Consider the following 22716-nt stretch of genomic DNA (forward strand, 5'->3'; position numbering starts at 1 on the left):
ACTTACGAGTGGAAAATGAGAGGGTTAAAATTACCCGAAAAAAACTTTAAAAAGTTAGAAATGTCTTTAGAGCATACGAGTTCTGAAATCTTCAACAGGAAAACTGTTTCTGAACCAGCATTTCACTCATCTGTTTTCTTTCAAGGGTCTGCAACTTAGTATATTGAAAAAACAACTTAGTATATTAATTCTTGATCTTCCAGAGAGATCTTACATACAGATTACTAATAATTAGATTGATGGAGAAGAAGAAAATGCAAATGCATATAAATATTCATAAGTACAAAAATTTAAGACACCGGTTAATGTTTTTTTTTCTAGAATAATAGACTTGTAAAATGAAAAATCAAATCTCAATAACCAAAATAAAAATAAAGAAAACTGAAAATGTGATAATAATATTAATAAATATGCAAAAATTTATACACATATAAAATTTTAACACAATGGTTTAATGCACTTTCAACTAGAACGCTTGGGAATAATGAAAAATCAAACTAATAAGTGCAAAATAAAAATAAAGAGAGTAAAAAAATATGTAAAGAACTATAAAACAAAGAAAATAGAGAAAAAAATTTTACGCACAACTCTTGCATATAAAGGTTAATAGAGCAAAGATAACATCAATTCAAAATAACAAAAACAGTATCTTGAAGAGGAAAGAAAAAAAAATTATAAATATATATATGTATATATATATTATTATTATTAAATAATTTTCTGAGGAAACAATTTAAACTTTTAGCAGGCATTAATTCAAATATTTCAACTGATTACCAATGGCTTATGGAAAAAAGTTTCATTCCCGGGTTATTTCCTAAATCCTGCCATGGGGTAGCGCTTCTTCCTCGTGATCTTGGCGTCCCGGGTTCGAGTCTCGGTTCGGGCATGGTTGTTCTTCATCTGTGTTCTATCTGTGAGGTGTGTGAATGTGCCCTCCCCCCCCCCCTGTAAAAAGGGGTTGTGCAAGCGAATGTGTGAGTTCATCTTCATATGAACTAGAAGTCAGACTTTTGCAATTGGGTGATCAAGGACCTTTACCCTCAGAAGCTACTGCGACCCCTTTCCGTGGTAACGTGGACACGACATCATCATCATCAGGGCTACTTTAGTTAAGAAGTCAAAAGTTTTCTGGCTAATTCTTTGTTCTTCCCTTTCTTTCTAACAGGATTCTTTAAGAATATAAATTAAAGATTTCTTCAAGCAACTTATTGATTTTTATCGATTAGCAGGACTTCCTTCAATAGTAATTCTTTTTACTAGACAACTGCAACTTTTCCTTCGATCACCAAATGTGTCAAAACGGAATTGGCAATTCTTTCTTGAGAGGCCATTTTATAAGATAAAGTTTGTTGATAATATTTCATAACGCTTGTGAAATTGGAATAAATCATCGATTATGAATATATGGGTCTTTAAGAGGGAATCTGTATAACAACTCTGTCATTATCTGTTCTACATTTGTAACAAACTATGTTCGCGTTCTTACGTGTTCTAAGGAGTTTGCAATGTATCCATGGAATGGGTATCTAATATCGATATTGTTGATTTTTGTTTGTTGCTACAATACCATATAAAGGTGATATTTAATAATAATGCAAGAAAACGTGCTGTTAAGTTGTTTTTTTAATCTCAGATTTCATTGACAGAGATTGCTCACAAAGTATGTTTCTTTAATAATAAATCCTTTTCAATGTTTACCATGTTCTTGCTTTTCCTCTTCAAAATTCTTCAATACTTTTCTTGTACATCCTGTAATTACTGATAAATATTTATATTTGTCACAGCATTAAAATTAAATATTTCAAGAGAAAAAAAAATCGATAGAGTGTATAAATGTGTTCCTAACTGCACATATTTTTCTTGCTGTCTTTATGTGCTGCTTATACAAATTTGATTTATATTATAAAGATACGAAATTGTATTTTCAGTTCTTTTTTACTTTTTAAGTAAATGAAGCTTAATATACAGAAATGAACAAGAAACGCTTTCGCAGAAAACATTTATTTCATATTCAACTACATTGCTACACACAGCACAAAATTTAAGCTCGAAAAATCATATTTGTTTCACATATTACAATTTTATTCTCATATTACAATTTAGTATCATTTAAAATCAAACAAAAAGGCAAATACGTGAATAAAACATGCAATGTGCAATATAATCTATAATTTTTTCATGAAATGCATTTTAATTTTTATTTGGAAATATGTATTTAATGTCAATAGTTTTCGCAATTTATATGAATAACTATAAAATCATCAAACACTAAGTGAAATATAATTTCCACAAGCGTTATCATAGCTTCAAGAATAAAAAGATAATGTTTCATAGCAGAAAACATATTCATATCTAAATTGAAAAATAAATATTTTTAATATTAATTTTTCGGAAATATTAATTTTTCGTCTAACCAGAGGTCATTTAATTATGACATTAAAATTTCTTTCCAAATATTTATTATATTCAGTGTTTGTAATCTGAACTGAGAACTTAAATCAGTTTAATTTCGTAACTTCAATCTAATATATTAATGTATGGAATGCAGTACTCGTTCAATGCTAATGGTCATATTTTTGAAATAATATAATTCAAAATTATTATTATTTCCAAAATTATTATCGAAACTCCAAGTTAAGATAAAATTATGCAGATTAAGATAATATTAATCAGGAACTCATAAAGGGAAAATATAAAAAAAAATATATATATAAATATTAATGTTATGAAAGGATTCTTTTTAGCCAGAAAAGAAAATAAGGAATTTAATTGGAATAAAGAATTTTTTTCCAATTTATCACATAGCTTGAAAATTAAAAGTATATAGTAACTGGTATTGTGCATATCCATTTTTTTTCTCAAAATATCGTTAATTTTAATTTTAAATTTAAATTTAATTTTTTTCTTTTGATATTTATCTCAACTCAAAATTTTGATCTGAAAACGTTTATTCCTGACTTGTTGGTTTTTAGCAATTAACCAGCTTGTTGAATATACAAGCAAGATCATTATTGAGTGCTGATAATTGATGTTGAAAGTAAATACTGAAATAACTATTTCTTACCATTTAAAATAATTTAAATATAAGACAGCTTGATATAACATATTGATTTAAGATTACTAACTACTCTATGACACAGACAACAATCTAACTATAGGATTTGTGCAGTTGTACATCATATGATCTATAATACAGAACAAACAATGAATATTTTAAGAAGAATTACTTCCCAGTTTCAAGAACGAACGCATGTCAATGATCATGCTTAACTCTACATTTAACAAATAAGAGTTATATAAAAGATTACTTAAAAGTGTCCACAAAATTTCACTTAAATAATATGAATATCCAAGTTATGATATAGAAACATTGATATGACATATACATTTTCACATGCAGACATCACGCCATCTATGTACTAGCACGAATTGTTGGTTCAAAAACATCAATAATTCACAATCTAAACGATCTAATTAAAGATATGAAAAGAGGAAATTAGCGTATGATAGATTTGGCGCAACTGTGTCACCAGTCAAATCGGAAATATGCAACAGTATTCCAATTTGGATCCTACAGGATCATTATATGTTAAAAGCAGTTGTCTGAGGAGATCCGTATGGTGATCTTCGCACTCGAGTGCTCACTCTTGAACATTCGGTTGGGACGTTAGTGGTGATTGGTGCCATTTCTGTCATCTGTATCTCCCCTCTCAAGCATTTGCTGAAAGGGCCGAAGGTATCCTTGAATGCTTGCTGAAACTTGAGAGACATCAGCTGGTAGAGGATGGGGTTGACGGTGGGACTGAGATAATAAGTGACTCCCGATATGTGTCTGATGACAGTGTAAGCCATATCAAACAGAGGGGTTGGAGTGATTGGGACATAATCAGCCATCAAACGTTGAGCATGGAAGGGTGACCAGCATATGAAGAAGGAGACAACAACAGCAACTGCAAAATAAAAACAAATAATCAGAAAACTGCATTATTTATCATTGGTTTCAATATATATATATATATATATATATATATATATATATATATATATATATATATATATATATATATATATATATATATATATATTTAATTTAGAAATGTATTCAACCATTCTATTCATGGAATTTATATGATAGGCAATTTGCTGGCCTTTAATTTTTTTCATTAATTATCAAGCTTAATTTATTTCAGATAACGCAGATCGTCAAGAAATTTATTTCATTTATGTTAAAGATTTCTTCAATTAATAATGCTGTATTTCCAATTTAATTTTTCTTGTTCAATAAATCAAAAGTGTAATGCCTAGTTTTAAATATATTTATCTTAACTTTAAATAGAAGTAGAACATGAATGACGATTAAATCGGAATAGAAAGTACACATACTCTACAGCAGCATTAATGTAAAATAAATAAAAGAGAAGAAGAAAAGTATTCTGATTTTGTTAATAACGTCTCCCATTATTTAGGTGCATGATTCTATTGTCCCAATCAATTGATTCTATATTTGATTATCTATAAGGGGTGTTCAAATGAAAAGGTGCGAAACGACACTGTTGGTATAAAGGAAGACTTTATGCAAAATAACGAGCCGAATGATTCCTTGTTCCCAGAATTCATATGGCCGTAACGAGACCCAGTCTTTCACAACGTCCTTGAGTTCGCCGTCCTAGTTGAAACACTTCCCTTTCAGATGTTTTTTCAGGGGACCAAACACATGAAAATCGCAGGATGACATGTAGGGCGGATGGTCAAGCTGTTCCCACTTGAACTTAGCCAGTTACGCGCGTGTGTGATCCTGGAGACGTGTGGACGGGTGTTATCATGGAACAGAATCACACCATCCGTGAGTAGCCCTGGTCTTTTGTTCTTGATGGACCTACATAATCTCCGGAGTGTCTCACAGTACGCATCGGAGTTAATGGTTCTTCTACGCTCGAGTAATTTAAGAAGTAGTGGACCTTGGACGGGGAACTCAAGGAAGCTGTGAAGGATTGGGTCTCGTCACAGCTACAGGAATTCTGGGAACAAGGAATCCTTCGGCTCGTTAATCAATACAATCGTTGTACTCAGGCCTACGATGTATACTTTGAATGAAGTCTTCACAGACCCACAGTGAAGACACATACCCACAGTGTCGTTTCGTACATTTTCATTTGAAAACCACTTGTAATAATTCTTATGCTTCTTAATCCCTATATTTACAAAGCCAGGTAGATAAATTGTAATTGTGAAGGACGACAAAATGTACGGCCAGAGTATCAATGTGATTATTAATCAAATGAAAATATATGGTTACACTGCGATCATGAATCGAATTTACTTTCAGCCAGCTATTTGCATTATACAAACCTGCAGATGTAAGTATCATGTTTTTGTATTTAACATCAAACACAAATTCCTATTTGAAGAACTGCTCGTATAAGTTTTTATATAATACTTTGTAAAAATGATATATTTTCAAATTTATCTTATGAAATAAGGAATATTCCGTGGCGTTCTAAATGCAGTATAAGCATTTCTGTTATTTAATAATGTGCTAAAATATCTATTTATTTTTATAGTTTTTCGGCGGAAATAATTAAATTTCTGTGGTGAAAATTTATTTTGCAAAATACCAAAATAGATAAAATTGTAAATATGATAACTTTATTTAATTAACCAGTTTTATTTAATTAAACACATATTATGAGCATGATTGAATCATTTAAGTAATTTTTTCCATTTTAATTGAAAATGGCAGATATTTTATTCCAAATTTAATTTTTTTTTAAAAATATGCTTCTTGGAAAGGAATTCCTTTCAGTGATACTATTTTAACTTGAAATCTTTGTTTAAATTCATTGAATTTCTTTTTCATGGTATTTTGTTAATTAAGTTTCTAAATTATATTTTTAAAGTTTTAATTTAATTTTCCAGATTAAAATTTGCATGTACATATATTAAGCAAAAAATAGAGCTAACGAAATAAAATAAACGATTTTTTAAATATTTTTCAAAATATATAAACTGTCTTATGTTTTCACATCAAAAAATTTGTACTTGTTTATTTGAGATATGACATCCCACTATTATTTGAAAAAGCCTAAAAAACCAAAACAAAACTATACCCTCTTTTATAATAGTTTAATGACAAATGTACGTTGGTTTGATTTGCATTTTAATACTATTTCTTTCTATTTTTTTCTGTAATTTTTAATCCAATATTTCTTTGTATCGAGCCAAAACTAATAATCTCATGAAAAAGAAATGTGGTTGAATACTTAGTGTCTCGAATATTCAGTAATATATGATGTAGAAATCTGATATATTTCTTATTCATGGGTCAGGTATACTTCCTAGTTTTTTCCCAGTAATTGGCTGCTTCTCAAATAGCAAAGACCAGTTCGTTTCAACATCGTTAAGCAAGTCTGAGAGTCACAAAACTAGGAAGATGGGGACAGTACGTGCCTTCATTTTTTGATATCTTGTAAAGTAAATTATCTTTGAAGATGAGTTCATGCAAAAAGCGTTTCTACTTATTGAATATTTTTATTTAATTCTGATTTCCTTAATGAACTCTGTTCTTGATAAATCTATTTTTTAATTTGAGTTTTAAAATTTTATTTTATGATGACTATAAAAGTTTTTTTAAGATTATTTTTTATAAATTTATTTCAATGTCATCATTGTACTATTGGTGCTGAAAATATTTTCCTTTCTTGTATAGATTGGGAATTTGAAAGTTGCCTGGAAGAGAGTGGTTAATGTCAAAGTTAAATATTAATTAGGTGTAATTCAATGGTTAATTCAATATAATTAATAGGGTTAATTGAATGTAATTCAAAGGGTTAATTCAATGTAATTCATAGGGTTAATTCAATTAGGTGTAATTCATAGGTTAAAATCAATGGATAACGTTCTTAAAACAGTGCGTAAAAAAGAAATAGCATAAAAAAAGGTATGAAGGGTTTCGTCATTCCGTGAAAGAGGTTATAGTGACAAAACTACTTTTTATTATTAAAAAAATCCATCTTCGATTTGAATTGAAAATTGCAAAAGGAATTGGTTGGTTATCAAAAGACTATTTCTTAACGTCCAAATATAAATTATGGTAGTTGTGAGTTACTGTCAGGCTTAGATTCTCAGAAGACTTTGAAAAAGAAAGAGCAAACGAGTATTATATATATATATGACACTATTGGCTGATTTTGGCTAAATGCAGCTTCGATATTTTTCAAATATATGTAAAAATGAAAGATATTTTTAAATGCTAAATCCTACTTTCAAACGTAATTTTGTAATTTCCAAGTTGAAAAAAAAATATATTTAAATATTGGATGGCATAATATGCATTTAGTGTTTTGAATAATATATGGGAAATTTATTTTCTGCTTCCGGAAATATCTTATATTTGATTGATAAAACAATTTAGCTTTTAAAAGTGAAATAGAACAAGGAAATAGTTTTCACGTATAACAGATAAATACACATATTTTTAGAAAAAATGCACTCTTCCATACTCTTTTTGAAAATGCATATATTTGAACTCTGCGGAATTAAACATTCATTTTCTAAATGATGAGATGTTAGCTTATTTTTAAAATTTCACTGAATAAATAATTGAATAACATTGAACATTAAAAAGAGAATAAATCGTAATCTCGTAAAACTTGATCAATCTTTAGAATTACTTTTTAAAAATATTTGGTTAACTGTGAAAACCATAAAACAACATAATTAGTTGATTAGACGTCTATAGTCAAATTTATACAACTATAAATGTAAAAGGGGGTGTTTCTATTGTGAAATTTATAAAAAAAAGTAATAGAAAAGAGAGAGAAAAATACATTACTGAATGGAAAAAGAAGAAATATGGCAGCCTCTTCGGAAGATCTTTTTAAATATGCAAAATTCTTTTTGCCATAGAAATATTTAACATATTTCCAAGCAAGTAAAACTAATTTTCTTTGTAACTGACGTTTTCCCCCAAAAAATCTTACTTTTTAAATATATTAATGTTTTTCAGGTGTGACCATTACCTAAAGCAATAAAGGCTTTTACTTCAACCGAATATTTTTAGATTTTTGTAAGTAGTATTTTAATACCATTTTACTATGCACTTAAATTTTATATCCCAATATATATATATTAAAAAATTAGCATTTAAATGACATTTTACTGTGTATCTTTCCTTATTCTAATATTATTTTAACGTTATCATGCATTGTAATTAAGTTATTATTTTTAATCTAGACATATGATTATAGGTTAAGAGTGTAGATTGCTTTCCATTAACCTCCTTATTTATCAATGTTAATAAATGTAGTTACTATATATTTAAATTTCTCAATATATGAAATACATTTAAATTTGAAAAATATTCCATAAAAACTAAATTTATATTCTTTTGTTGTTTTGCTACATCAGAACAACAATTTTCTACATCTTATATATTTTACTATCATCTTGAATATTATATATTTTATATATAAACTTATATATAGAGAGAGAGAGACCGAGAGTTGGAACATTTATATACAAATGTATTTGAGACAATTATCAACAGACATTTCTATGGCACAAAGAATTATGAGTATTTAATCATTCTTTTGGTATACATATATTAAATTTTCGATACTATTGTCTTTAATAATCAGGTTTTTAATATTATTTTAACATACTATAGTATATTTTTTAATTTGATGTGAAGAATATAAAGATATGAAATATTCTATTAGAGTTTAAGTACTTTAAAATAATTAAAGTAAAATGACTTTGGGGACACTGCGAGAATAATTAAAAATTTAATAAATTGGTTTTAACTAATTGCGTAAGATTAACCCTGAACATCCTGATTGAAATTTATTTCTGACCATAAGTAACTAAAATTTGTTCCAAAACCAATTTAAATTGATAGACGAGACTTAATGAAAGACAAATAAAAAATAATTTTTCACCAAAGATTGCAAATTTTTTTTCCCATCTGATAATATAAAAAAGATATCTTTCCTACATACGTTAATATGTTGAAAAAGTATCCATTAAGATAAATAATCAATTTTAATATTTTGATAAGCATTCATGATTTTACTTTTAGAATTTAAGGATCACTTAACCGGCGTTCTGGCATAGGAATAACGCGTCTTCCCCGTGATCTTAGCGTCCCAGGTTCGGGCATGGTTGTTCTTCATGTGTGTTCTATCTGTGAGGTGTGTGAATGTGCTCCCTATAAAAGGGGTTGTACACGCAATTGTGACGCATGAGTAGCTAAGACGTTCTCTTGGCCCTAGATGGCGTTTCTGAAACAAGACACGCTCTCTCGGCTTAAAATCGCTGACTTCGTCAGCGTACTTATCTATGACAAGTGCCATAAGAAACAACAACAAGAAGAATCACTTAAGTAAAAAAAAAAAAAAATCATCGTCGCATTTCGAAGGAAGATTTTACTTCACGAAATATGAAACACAAATTGCTATATTCACTCGAAGCTAAAAAAATTTTTCTCAAAATTAATTACGGTTCTAATAGGGTGTCCATTCACAATATCCACCATAAAATTAAATATGCACTAACAAAGCAATACATATTTTTTATACGTTATAAGATTTCTTTTGTTCCATGAAATGTTTTCATAGAAAGCGATTAAATTTCTCACCAAAATAAAAAAAAAATTTACTTTAATTATTTGTTAATTGTATGCAATTATTAGCACGAATTAAATGGTAAATAATGGACTTTTTAGATTAATATTCAATAATACGTAGGTAAGAAATCAATGTACTATTCAAACATTTTTATTTAATTGCTGCTAAATTATATTGTTCCCAACTAACTAATTAGTGAGCAAAAACTTTTGACTGGATGTATCATGAATTAAATTAGGCATCTCATTAAGAATTACTATTCTATAACTTCCGAAATTGAACAAAATTATCTTCAAATCAAAATTAATAAAGCAATATTTAATTTTATCGATGACTTCCATTTTTATCACTAGAAAATAATATAAATTTTAATTAGACTTATATTTAATGTTTATTTTCAACTAAGAATTATTATAAAATACATTAATTTGTTAAATTAACTAGCGAAACATTCAAAATTTTGTAGTAATAACATATATAGTATATTTTTCGATTTCTAGCTATATATATTATTTAGTTACTCTAAAAAATAATATTTATATACATAAACTACAATAAAGCTTAGAAATTTACCCCAAACTAAATTTAAAAATAAATTGCAAACTTTTTTGAGATATATTTAAACCTTTCTCTTACCATATATCCCCCCCCTTTAAAGTTTATGAACTTTAAAGACGCCTACACAGAAACCTCACTTTGCAATCATAATCAAAGTTTCCTACTTAAAACCACAATTTATGAGCTTATATAGTATAGATTTTTAAGTTAGAAAAATAGTTGCACTTATATTTCTCTACTTGTGCCAAAACTTCGAACGAAATAATCTTGGCATTACTTGCAGTTTTCTTGCCTTCAGGCCAAATCATGGTATAAGCTTTGTTGAGACATTATTTGCCCTTCTGTTTCAGACTCTAAATCTTTCTTCTGGCTACAATAATCTGAGATTCAAGCCTCGGAAATCTCTTCCAATTTAAGACCCAAAACAGAAGGATTTAACTTTTGATTCCACTTGAAAAGAAGAAATTATATAAGAAAAGAAGTTTTGCTTTAACACTTATTTCGAGCCAACAATAAATATATTTGTTTAGTGTGTCACTCATTCACATACGGAGAATTAACTTCTTCTAAAGAATAAAATGAATGTCTTTACAAAGAAACATTCTTATAAAATAGTTACAGCTGTTTAGTAACATTTGAATGATCATGTCTTTCGTTCAATGTTCTTTCAAATACATTTATGTTCTTTCTGTTGAATGTAAATATTTAAAATCCAAAATGTTTTTAAATTTATTATAAAACATTTCGTACGAAACATGAAACTTGATTTAAAAACAAAATAAATAAATTTATTGTGTAAATAAAAGTAATGAAGGATTTAGAAGCGCAAAAGGTATGTACCGTTGCAAAAATTTAAACAATATTTTAAAAGGTTTACACTACAGTTTCTTTAAAATATTTATATATAATTTTGGAATGAGGATTAAATTAGCAAATCTTAATTATAAAAATATTAGCAAAGCGATTAAACTTTGAATACCCTCCAAAAATAATTTCTTAAAAATATCTTTTTGTTTTATTTTTTAACCAAAAATCAGTTGTAAACAACTAGTAACATATATATCATATATTAGAGGTAATTTTCTCTTCAAATAGCATTTTATAATTCTTAAAAATTGATCAGAAATTAAAAAAGTCAGACAATTAATAATGAGAAAAATGTTTTTTTTTAATATTCTGATCAGCCCAAAATTTTAGAAATCACTTCTCTCTCTTTTTTTCAGAAATATTAGTAATAAAACTGATCATTAAATAGAAATGTGTAGATAATTAGAAATTTATAAATATTTCAAGTTTCTCCAATATTCAGTAGCAGCTCCAAAATAAATACAGAATTAGTGAAAGAAACTCATAAGAATGGATGAAAATTATAACACAGTTATATTAATTTTACAAAATATTTATATAGATTTCTTTATAATGTAATAGGGACAAGTTTAGCTCTTTCATTTCTGATTCGGCCGAAATGGCCTTGAAAATTCATTACTAGCATTCCGAATTTTGTTTCAAACGTGGGATGCTGGATGTAAATCAAAGACATCCTTGGATATAACTCAATTTACATCTTACATCCCTCGTTTAAAACAGAAATTGCCAGCCAGTGTAGAATTTCAAGGCCAGTTAGGCCAAGTCACTAGTGAAAGGGTTAATATTTCACTGAAAATAATAAATTTTGTGCACTAGCCAGGTTATAATCATTGTCAATAAGCATAAAAATATATCTAGCTAATTTATTTTGAGAAACATTTCTGTATTCATTAAAAACTTCTGACATTTGAAATTATAAATATAATTATTATAATTGTGGTTTAATTACTGATTAACTTCTTTTTATTCAAATGACTAAAAGTACAATGGTGAGTGAATAATAAAAATAAATTCTCATTTGTTTCATCTTTTGAATAAATTTTTGAAGGTTAATATCTTCAATACAATTGCTGACGGATTTTAGACATATTTTTGAATGAATATTCGAATAATGTTCCCATTTCAAAGATGTTCTTAGCAGTATTTTTCATTAAAAGTGAAAAAAATAAATAAATATGTAAGAATAGAGTTGATTTTCATTTTATATTCAAACAGATATTATAAATATATTAGACAATACCCCAATTTTCATTACTACAGATGGCTTTGGATTCTACCAACAAAAGAGTCCCTTATCAAATTTTCAGACAGAATTCCATTTTCTTCTCAAATGCAGACTTACTTTGATAATAAGCGATGTCATAAATGAATGCCTACAAAGCATATTTTCTTGTCCCATATTTTCTTGTATTTGACAGCTTCTAAGTTACGAACATCAAATCCATGCTTGGCTTTTGTTATGAAATAAAAGGAAATAAAAATAGTATGCATTGATTGGCGTTATATTCTTTGGAAATTCGTTCCATTATAAATGTAGTTTTGAAGATTCAAAGCTGCAAATAAGAAATTCTTTTTGTAGATCAAAGATTTATTCTGAAAATAGAACGCTTATAAACCAGAATAGATTATTTTCTAAGAAATTTAATTTGGTTAAATTAGCATTCCGTTTTTAGATAAAACATTGCAGACGAAGTAATCGGATTTTTCTTGTAATTTAGATTTCGTCATCGTGGACTGTTTTCAACGAGATAGAAAGTGTTGACGATAGTGACGGAAAGATCGTTTGCACACGAAATTCAACCAATCGTGCATGGCTTTGGTAGCAACGTATTGCCAAGAATGGCGCTATTACGCCAACATGAAACTAATTTGTAAGCATATTTCTGAATCACTCTTTCTTTGTAAAAAGACGACAAAAAAAGTTGTATGGTCATGTGATAAAAAATTGGTTTTGATTGGCTTTATTCATAAAAAACCGGCTTTTTGGAATCCATTAAATATTCATTATAAAAAAAAAATGTTATACGAAGAAATTCGTACAAAAATTATCAGAAGATGAAGAGATACTAACACCAGTCAAAAGTCATCAAAACCACGAAAAATTATTTTCAGAATTAAAAATTTAGTAATGTTTATGTTAATTGGCTTCTTTTTGTGAAATATATTTGATCAGATCGAATCTTTAATTTTTTAAAAATTAATGGTAAAATTTTTCATTATATACTTTGAATTTCTAAAGTATGTAATTAACATTTTCCATGCAATTAAAAAATTATTTAACTACTCTGCTGATGTGAAAGTTAATAAGAATCAATTCATCTTCTAACCATTGAATTGAAATAGAATTCAGCTAATTATGTAGTCACATTTGAGGGAATTATAAAATATGAATGATTCTATTGCTATTCAATATTTTGATGAAAAAATAATAGTGAAGTTTTCATTTTTAAAGTTAATTGCACACTCACCCACAAAATCTCTTTTTTAGCGTATTTCTATGTTAAATTTGATATTCACAATTTAATCTATAAAATACCAATACAGACACATTATGCAGTTATTAGATTTTTTTTGTATGTAAAATTGTCATTATTACTGAAAAATTAACCAAATTGATGGGATAGCAATATATCCCAGGATTAATAACAAAAAACAAAACTGTTACTAAAAATAAGTAAAGAAAATAAGTGAGTCTGACGACTTTGGTTTTGCTGCGGGTAGATGGCGCCACAACAACTGTACGAAGGTTGAAGGATCATGTCCGGGTCACCAATGTGGCGGATTTGCGATGAGTGAGAAAAGAACCTGGGACTTTGTGGTTCGCAGTCCAGTAACATGACCACGATACAAAAGCAATTGCTCGGGTAGTGTAGCTGTTAACTGGCTTATAAGCTATTCACTACAATTACTGAAAAATTAACAAAATTGATGGAACAGCAATATATCCCAGGATTAATAACAAAAACAAAACTGTTACTAAAAATAAGTAAAGAAAATAAAAAATAAAAATAGCAATAAAACTCCATTATAAACAGTAATATACGGAATGTATGAACAGGCATCTCACTAACGAAATGAATAAACTGCAGATATTCATAAAACGGGAAGAGCGAATAAAGAGTGATAAATTAATCGTAAAGTATATGCATTTTTGGGTTTACCATACAGCAAATACCCATGTAACGTGTTAACCATGTTATTGTTCATGGTATACGTATGCATTACTACTTCAGAATTCTTATAGTTCTTGTTGGAAAATATGCATCAATTATTTTTTTTAATTGAATAAATATAGAAAAATATTTAAACTGTAAACACATTGATATGGTGGCAAAGATAATCCTTTTTGAATTTTAAGATGGGTCACTGTAATATTTCCGAAAAATTATAGAGGGACAATGCTAAAAATTTTATTAATTTTTTATCAAAAATTAAAAAATATATATTTGAGAATTGCACATTCTATCTTCGAACGTATATATGTACCTTTTTTGTTAGCTCTAGATCAAACGATCTAGCCTATTGCTCTTTAACACAAAACACGCAAATACACATTTATCTTTAATATAATTAACGATAAATATCTTTAAGAAATTTATTTCCCCAAGTTTTTCACATTCAGTTTACGAAATTTGGTTCAATTCAATTCATAAGTGTTTAACTGTAGACATCTTAAACAGAGGTAGTCATTTTATGTTCTCAATGTGATTGTATGAAGTAATCTTGTTTATGCCAAATATCTTTAGAAGGATTTATATATTAAAATGAAGATTTGAAAATTTTTTTAACCTTACAACAATCATTTAGGTGTTTTCAAGATCATGTACTTACGACTTGATAGCAAAGATCTTTTCGGTGTGAAAGATTTAAATTACATTTATGGTTAAAAACTGATATAGAGAGTTTTTAGAGTGGAAAGGCAGATGTGAAAGTATGGTTATTTCATTTAGGAAATTAAAAATATATTATCTCTTTGCATAAAGAATATGACTTAAGCTTGGAACTGATAAAAAGCATGATTATAAGAGGAAAAAATATAAAATTAGAAAAATCTTAAAGCTTTCATTAACCCGTAATTGGAGGCATGAAATCCCTTACACGATCAGAGACATCGAATCAAAAAGACTCCATCATTATTTATGTATTTATTTATTTATTTTGTAAATAGCACTGTAATTTGTTTTGGAGATGAAATATATTCTATAGAAATCATAATGTTACCAAAATTATTAAAATTATTACTATTAAAAACCCTAAATATTATAATATGAAATGTTGGGAAGTTATTATAAGAAAAACCTAAACAATCTTTTGATGAGTATGCTTAGTTCATTTAAATATTTAGAGATGACACTAACGTTAAGAACTGTTAGGATTTAACAAATCGAAATGAAGAATACAGTACGGATTGCAATGCGAAAAATGTAGGAATTAGCATGTTATGTGTATATATATATATATATATATATATATATATATATATATATATATATATATATATATATATATAATTCACAGTTTCTGATACGAAGCCCATGACTCCATAAATAGCAACGAAAACTGAAAAAGAATATTTCTTTTACATGCATGTGTTGAAACTTAGTTTCCTGCCAACATACTGCTAACAAGTAACTACTTGAAGATACCGAGGAGATAATTCTATCCAAGAACAAAAACCACGAGACAATCAGAACCAACAAGCAATGGGGAGTCATTTTTGACTCCTGTCTCCAGTTACGGATTCAACACATAAATAAAAAAAATGCTAAGAATTCTTTATTTTAAGGATTTTAAATCTGTTTTTAAGTTTCATTCCAGATAACAATTATTAATCATTTTTGAACAAATGCAAAACATTTCACAGCACATAATAAATAATAATGAAAAGGCACGCTTTAAGCTGCTTCCAAGTTTTTGATATTGAACCGATGAAATATTTTTCAATGGATTTCCTTTCTGCATTCATACGAACAGCTTCCAGTCGCAACCAATAAAATTTCCCAGACGCCCAATCTGATGTCTGTCTGCATCTTTCCTAAGCGATTGCTTTTCAATGCTTTGGTCAATATTTTTGAAAGCGTCTTCCGTGAAATTTTACTTTCCCAGAAAAATACATCAGGATCGATTTTTTTCATGAAAACTTCTAGCTTCCCTACAGAATTTTTTTTCTTTTTTTTTATCATCAAACACTACATTTCTAAAGCCGAAACAAAACTTGCATGAAGTACTTCAAAACAAAAACCTTTAATTTAGCTCAGAAAAGCGTTATCATAACAAAAAAAGAAGAGTTTCGTATATATAGTATTTGAAGAAAGAGAGACACACAGACTCTAACGTTGGAATTTACAAATCTAAGGACAATACAAAAATAAGAATTCCGATAAATAGAAAACAACATGTAAAACTCTTCTTATAAATTTTTCCAAAAAAAAATCTAAAATTTGTCTGGTTTGAAGGTTTTGAGTTTGTCAAGATGATAGAAAATCGGATGAAATCATCAATGGATATCACAAAGGAATTGGAAATAGAAAAACGTGGACAGTGGGTTTATTTCCCAGAATTTATCAAAAATAAATATCAAATAAATTAAATTTTTGATTCTTTAAATTTTGAATTATATTTTAAATCAAATGACTAAATAGATGGTAAATATTCAAATGTCTAACTCTTTTTACTAAAACCAAAACATTGACAGAAAAATTTTAAAAATCCAGTCTCTAGATATATTTCTTACTAAAGTATAATTTTGATATTCTGCAAGACTATAAATATTTTCGATTCAGAAACTGGAGATTTTTGGAAGCTTTTGAGTGACCTATTAGATGCCATGCCTGTGTTTAACTATCTTGAAGTTGAAACAATCAGAATTTCTTCCACATAGCGGTGCATTAGAAAAGCACTTGTTTTGCAATAGGCAACCATTTCTATACAACTAACAAATGTCTTCTAATATCTATTTTATAAATAACATTAATTTACTGCTTAAAGTAATTTTTAAAATAGACCTTACATAATTTATAAATTTTAAATTAATGAAGAATAGCATGTAATAGATACAAATATTTATTTAAATGTGAAACAAAGCAAACATTATAATAATTAAATATTAATTAAATAACTAGATATAACTTACAAAAATTGAAATGAACTCCCATTTTATTTTTTTCAGAATTCTTGATTTAAATAACATCTCCGGAAGGATCATTAATATAGAAAATGGTAAAAAATATGCAATACTGTTTTGAATTTGGCATTATTAAGCATTATAAACATATTGAAAGTTGCACTTATAACAGCTGCTTACAGAACAACAATTACAAAAGTAAAGTTGAAGATAAATTAAACGTTTGCATTCTTTTGAAAGCTTTTATTGTGCTAAAAGGAAGGAGGACAGTATGCCGCTCTTGTAGGCGAAATGACCTGAATGTATACAACTATCGATTGAAATATTATTGATTAAAACAGAAATTCAGGTTTTAGAATAAAGATTTTAAACTAGTTTTATTGTAACAAATCACTTGTACAAATAAATTGAAATGGGAAAAAAAACCCAGGTAAACACGAGTAAGGAGTATGTGCACAGAGTTAGTACAATTTTTTTTCAGGGCACGATAGGCACTATTAAGCTTTCTATTCTTCTAAACAAACATCTCACAGAATAATTAATTTTCATGACAAACTATTCTTTCAAACAAGCTCCATTCTTCCGTCTTATTGCTTAGAGAAAACTCAAGAAAATTTTTCTAAAATAACAGATCAGAGAACTTTAATCTAAATTTAAGTGACACAAGAATAAAAAGAACTTTTCTAATTTTTAAAAATGAAAACACTCTTGGATATATAGTGCACGAAAGCTCTTTCTTGAATTTAAAACATTTTCTTAGAATGTTCTCGTGAAAGATTTTAAAGGCATCCAATAATTAATTCAAATTTTTAAACTATATCATATATCTTGTCATCATAAGTGTTGTGTTCAGTTTCAAATTAAATCTGATATACTGCCATCTATAACTTAATTCACACTAATTTGATTAAAACTAAGCATGTATGGATACATTTAATTTGCACATGCTTGAACGTTGATTCACAAAATATAAGGGTGATATAAAAGGAGAGAAAGGAACACTTTTACATTCTATTTCATAATAATAATATTATTATTACTAAATAATTTGGCAATGCTGCTAATAACTTAATAATGTAAAAATGAACTAGTAATAATCTATAAATAATTTAATAATGATCCTAATATTATTACTGAGCAAAAATAACATCATTAATCCCTCTTTTAAGCAAAATTAGATGTCAAGATAACCACAGATATTCTGAAAAATTGAAATAACCAAATGAATAATATATGAGTTTCGAATAAAAATAAAGCAATTCGATTCAAAATAAAAAAATAGTAAATAAAGGTATTAATAATTCTAACGGGATTTGGTCTATGCCTAACAAAGGGTCTGAGAAATGTGCTACTTTTACTTCGTAGGAATTACCTTCTTGCTGAGTAAAATGGTCCAAAAGTGAGAGCTTTGTGTTTCTATCAACATACAGTTATAATATTGAATTTATTTTTTATACTAGTATGATTGAATGTTTTTCATCATGATTGTGTTAATGAAGGTTGGAAACTCTTAGTTTCTTATGCAAAGTATAATGTGATAGAAAAAGTTGTTTACCTTCATTTTGTAACTATTTATAACATGGAACATTAAACATAATATATTTTTAAATATTCTTTGAGATTATAATATATTTGGAAAATATTTATTTTTATATAACATTATAAACATATTATTCATTAAACAACCTTCAGTCGTAATCAAGATTCTTTTTAAAGTTCCAGCCGAATTTAAGTATTTTCAACTCAGACTTAGTTTCACGTTTTCTCTTAGTAAAATAATCTTCTTATGTTCCTGTTAAGTATTATTGATGAGGTATTTCGAAGAATGTCCGTTATTCGTCTTATTGGATATGTAGGACAATGCGAAAAAATTGCCCTGGGAGCTTTATAGCTATAACCTTTCTTAGTTAGTTATTTTATGGATTGAATCCCGTTACTAATTCTTGATTACAAAACCAAAAGAAGTATATATATTTTTTATTCCATCAAAGGAAGTCTCAAAGGAAGTTCGGTGATTTTTTTAAAAAATATATATATAAATAATTTAGATCTTTAATATATTATTGAAATATAAATTCAGAATGGTATAATATAGTATAATAAGTAATAATGATAAATGACAACTAAGACTTGGATATCAATTGTAAAAGAATCTGTTTAGCAAACTTACTTATAAGATCATGTGATTTCGATCTATCCAAAAGAAAAATTCTATTTTTGATCTCCTATAATATTATGAGACTGTATTTGCAGTTAATCGAGAAAGTATAAAAATCATATTTTCTACAGTAATTTTTTGCATCATTCTTGCATGTTTCTTAATGAGTTCACACTGCATTCTCACAAAATGAGGCAATGATCTACCTCATTCATGAAAGATCGATCTTTTTCATACTGGATTAAGCAAAGTCTATGATACTATTTTAGATGAAAGGATGATCAGGCGTACATTTCCTTGCATAAGAAGTACCGGGTTCTCGGGTTTCAATAAAATTTGGATTTTAGTTTTGAAACCACTTGAAAACTTGACTTGAGAAAAGAATGTGATGACAGGACGCGTGTATTTTGGAAGGGCTTGAGTCATGACCGGTGAGAGCATTTGCTACTCATTCCCAGCTGTACTGTGCCGGGGTGCCGGCCATGCATTTAATAAGAATTTCTCCTGGCTGAGTGGAATAGGTATTTGTGGTTGCATAGAGAATACTCATAATCCAACAATAATCAACAATTGAAAGATCTGATTATGCTCTAAAACCGGCAAGTCAATGTTTAACTTTTGCGCTTTGCGATTGAACATACAATCCAAAAGACGTATTTTTTCGGACGCTTCGGAAGTATGCCATATGTTTCAATAATTCAAGAATAAGATCTTTAAAGGAAATTGTGACTTTCGAATTTTTGACAAATCTAAGATACATTTGCGTGTGCATTGGTATATTGAAGCAGCAAAGAAAAGTTCGACAAAGACTTTTATTCGTATAAATGAAAATTCCATGGTCAAAATAGTATGCAGGTTAAATTTGGTTACATTTTTCCTTAAAAATTTTCTTCTTCAATTGAAAGTTTTTCGCCATATTATAGGAGTATGCCATCATTGCAAGTACTGACTTTGAAAATTATATTAATGAAATTTAATTTTTAGCGTAAAATTAAAAATTCGCTAATTTTTAATTTTGCGTTACATTTCTTAATTTTGCAATTTGCTTTATTTCATGGTACATTATACTTATGACGTAAAATTAAGAATTCTAAACCATGGAATTAATTTTTAATGATTTATTTCCGATTTTTTTTAAATTTATCAATTAAACAACAAAAACAAAATGACATCATGGATAAATGTTTATCTGTTCAAAATATTCTAAGATTTCAGAAATCATTGATTGAACTTAGCAATTTAAATTAAATTACTAGATAAAACAAATACATTGTACGAACCTACGTTGAATTATGGTTATAAAATATCAGATAGTTATTATATAAAGTGTAAAAAATGAACAATCAAAATAGAATTTATGTTAATGACTAAATGGAGAAAGAAGTCTTAATTGTGAATTTTAAATTATCAGAAAAAAATAGCAATTTCAGGATTTGAAAAGAATAAATAAGTAAGCAAAATGATAAAGTAATGTTGATAGGAAATCGATAAAATAGGGAAGATATTTATGATAATTGCGTATTTTACAAAGATTAAGAATAAAATTTGGCAGGGTATCAAAAAAATAATAGTTATAAGACATTTTTTTAAAGAAGTACATGATTTAAGATTATGAAATTTAAGCCTAATCACGGAATTCAAATTACTGAAACTTCAGGCTGAATTTGAAATAAACTCATGCCTTTAGAAGTTAGAAAAATCAAAACATGGGATATATGGGATAAAATTGGTTTAGGCACAGTAAAATTAAGGGCGGATATCAAAACTCAATTCTTTTTGAGTCCTTTAGTAAATGCGATGTCCTAAAAAAATTGATTACAACTCTAAAGATACATGTCATTATTACGTATGGCCATCTAAAGGGATGACCATTTGGTGACTGCTTGAACGGACTTTGGCTGGATTTGTGAACAATCAAACTCTAGAATTCTAAAGTCTTACTTTGTTTATTGTTAGGAACTATAAGAGCATATGGCCAATTCAATGAACACTAAATTGAAAATGAGAAAATTTTCATATATCGCAAAAAAGAAAATAGCATCTGATATTTTTGCAATCATATAATGAATAGAATGTATGGATACCACGCATATCTTTAAGATCCTTACAATGGACTTCACTTTGAAATTGAGGTTGTTAATCAACTATTACGGCAACACATTTCATTCTTCTAATAATGAAGACTTTCTATCCTAAAACATCCAACCCTGATCTGTCTTATGTTTATCAGTCTAAGTGGTTCCAAGAGCTCATTTTAACTGTAATCAATCAAAAATTGATTTTTTTTATCAAATGAGCATCTTTTCTATGAATAAAAATCCCCCACCTCAAAATAAAATCTGCCAATTTCATTTTTTATTATCGAAGTTAATGTTTAAACTTTTAAACCACATCTAACTTAATCCAGATACGTATGTTGCACAGATTATTCTTCAAATTATACATGACATGATTTTTTTTAAATATCTAAGATTAATAATTCTAGCAATCTTGAAAAAAATTGCAGTTTTTCGAAGTCAGTTATTTTTATCGCATTCAAATGTTTGTTCGAATATGAAAATATTTTACATAGATCTTAAAAACTATAAATTATATTTGCAAAAAAATAGTTTATTCAATTAAAACTATTATAATTTCAGTATTTTTTTACAAGGCAATTGTAAAGAATAATTTTCAAATCATGGGAAAAGCTCATTTCAGAATGCATTTTATCCCAACTGGCATTTTTTTTTTATTTCAACAAATGGTGTTTTACCATTTTTACTTTAAAAATATCTCAAATTTAAGGTACAAATTACTTTAATAACAGAATCACATTGCATTTCGAATATGCATTCCACTGTAGAATATTAGCAACTTTCTCCACGATTTGAAAATTATTCTTAAAATAACTTTTTAAATAAAATAGCTTTAAAACAGCTTCAGATTACTTCCCCATAAAAAATATTCCTGAAAATTCGAAATACTTTTCCAATATATTTCCCTTTTACATCTGTGAGAGCAACATTTGCATCCGATAAAATGTTCCATGCATAAAATCCGATGTCAACCTACTTCTTTTCTAAGCGATAGCTTTCCGATTCTTGAGTCAATATTTTTGAAAATATCTTTCACCGTATTTTATCTTCTCTGAAAATAAAGCTATCCTTTTTATACAAATTCCTTAAATTTTTATAGATTTCTTCCAACAACATACGCATGCCTTTATAAAAAATCAAGACACTATTGTAAAGAAATCCTTTCAATTTACCTTCCAAAAGAGGATAAAAATAGAGAGAGGTTCGTATTGGTAGTGATAGAATAAAAACCGAAAACTTACGATTCTTACAAAAAGTTTCACGATTCCTATACTATATTTATATGTTATTGGTAAAATTCAAGAA

At 27.7% G+C, this 22716-nt stretch overlaps 1 protein-coding gene across 1 annotated transcript in view; it reads right to left on the reverse strand.

Annotated features, from left to right (window-relative positions):
- Positions 1–2927: 2927 nt before the first annotated feature.
- The window catches only part of LOC129963838 (pyrokinin-1 receptor-like), a 143305-nt gene continuing 123516 nt past the window's right edge, over positions 2928–22716 (reverse strand). Inside the window, exon 2 of the mRNA XM_056078414.1 lies at positions 2928–3953. Coding sequence (XP_055934389.1) covers positions 3586–3953 — 368 coding nt within the window. The 3' untranslated portion in view covers positions 2928–3585. The remainder of the gene's footprint in view (positions 3954–22716) is intronic.

The sequence above is a fragment of the Argiope bruennichi genome, chromosome 3 (genome assembly GCF_947563725.1).
Source record: "Argiope bruennichi chromosome 3, qqArgBrue1.1, whole genome shotgun sequence".
Classification (NCBI taxonomy): Eukaryota; Metazoa; Arthropoda; class Arachnida; order Araneae; family Araneidae; genus Argiope; species Argiope bruennichi.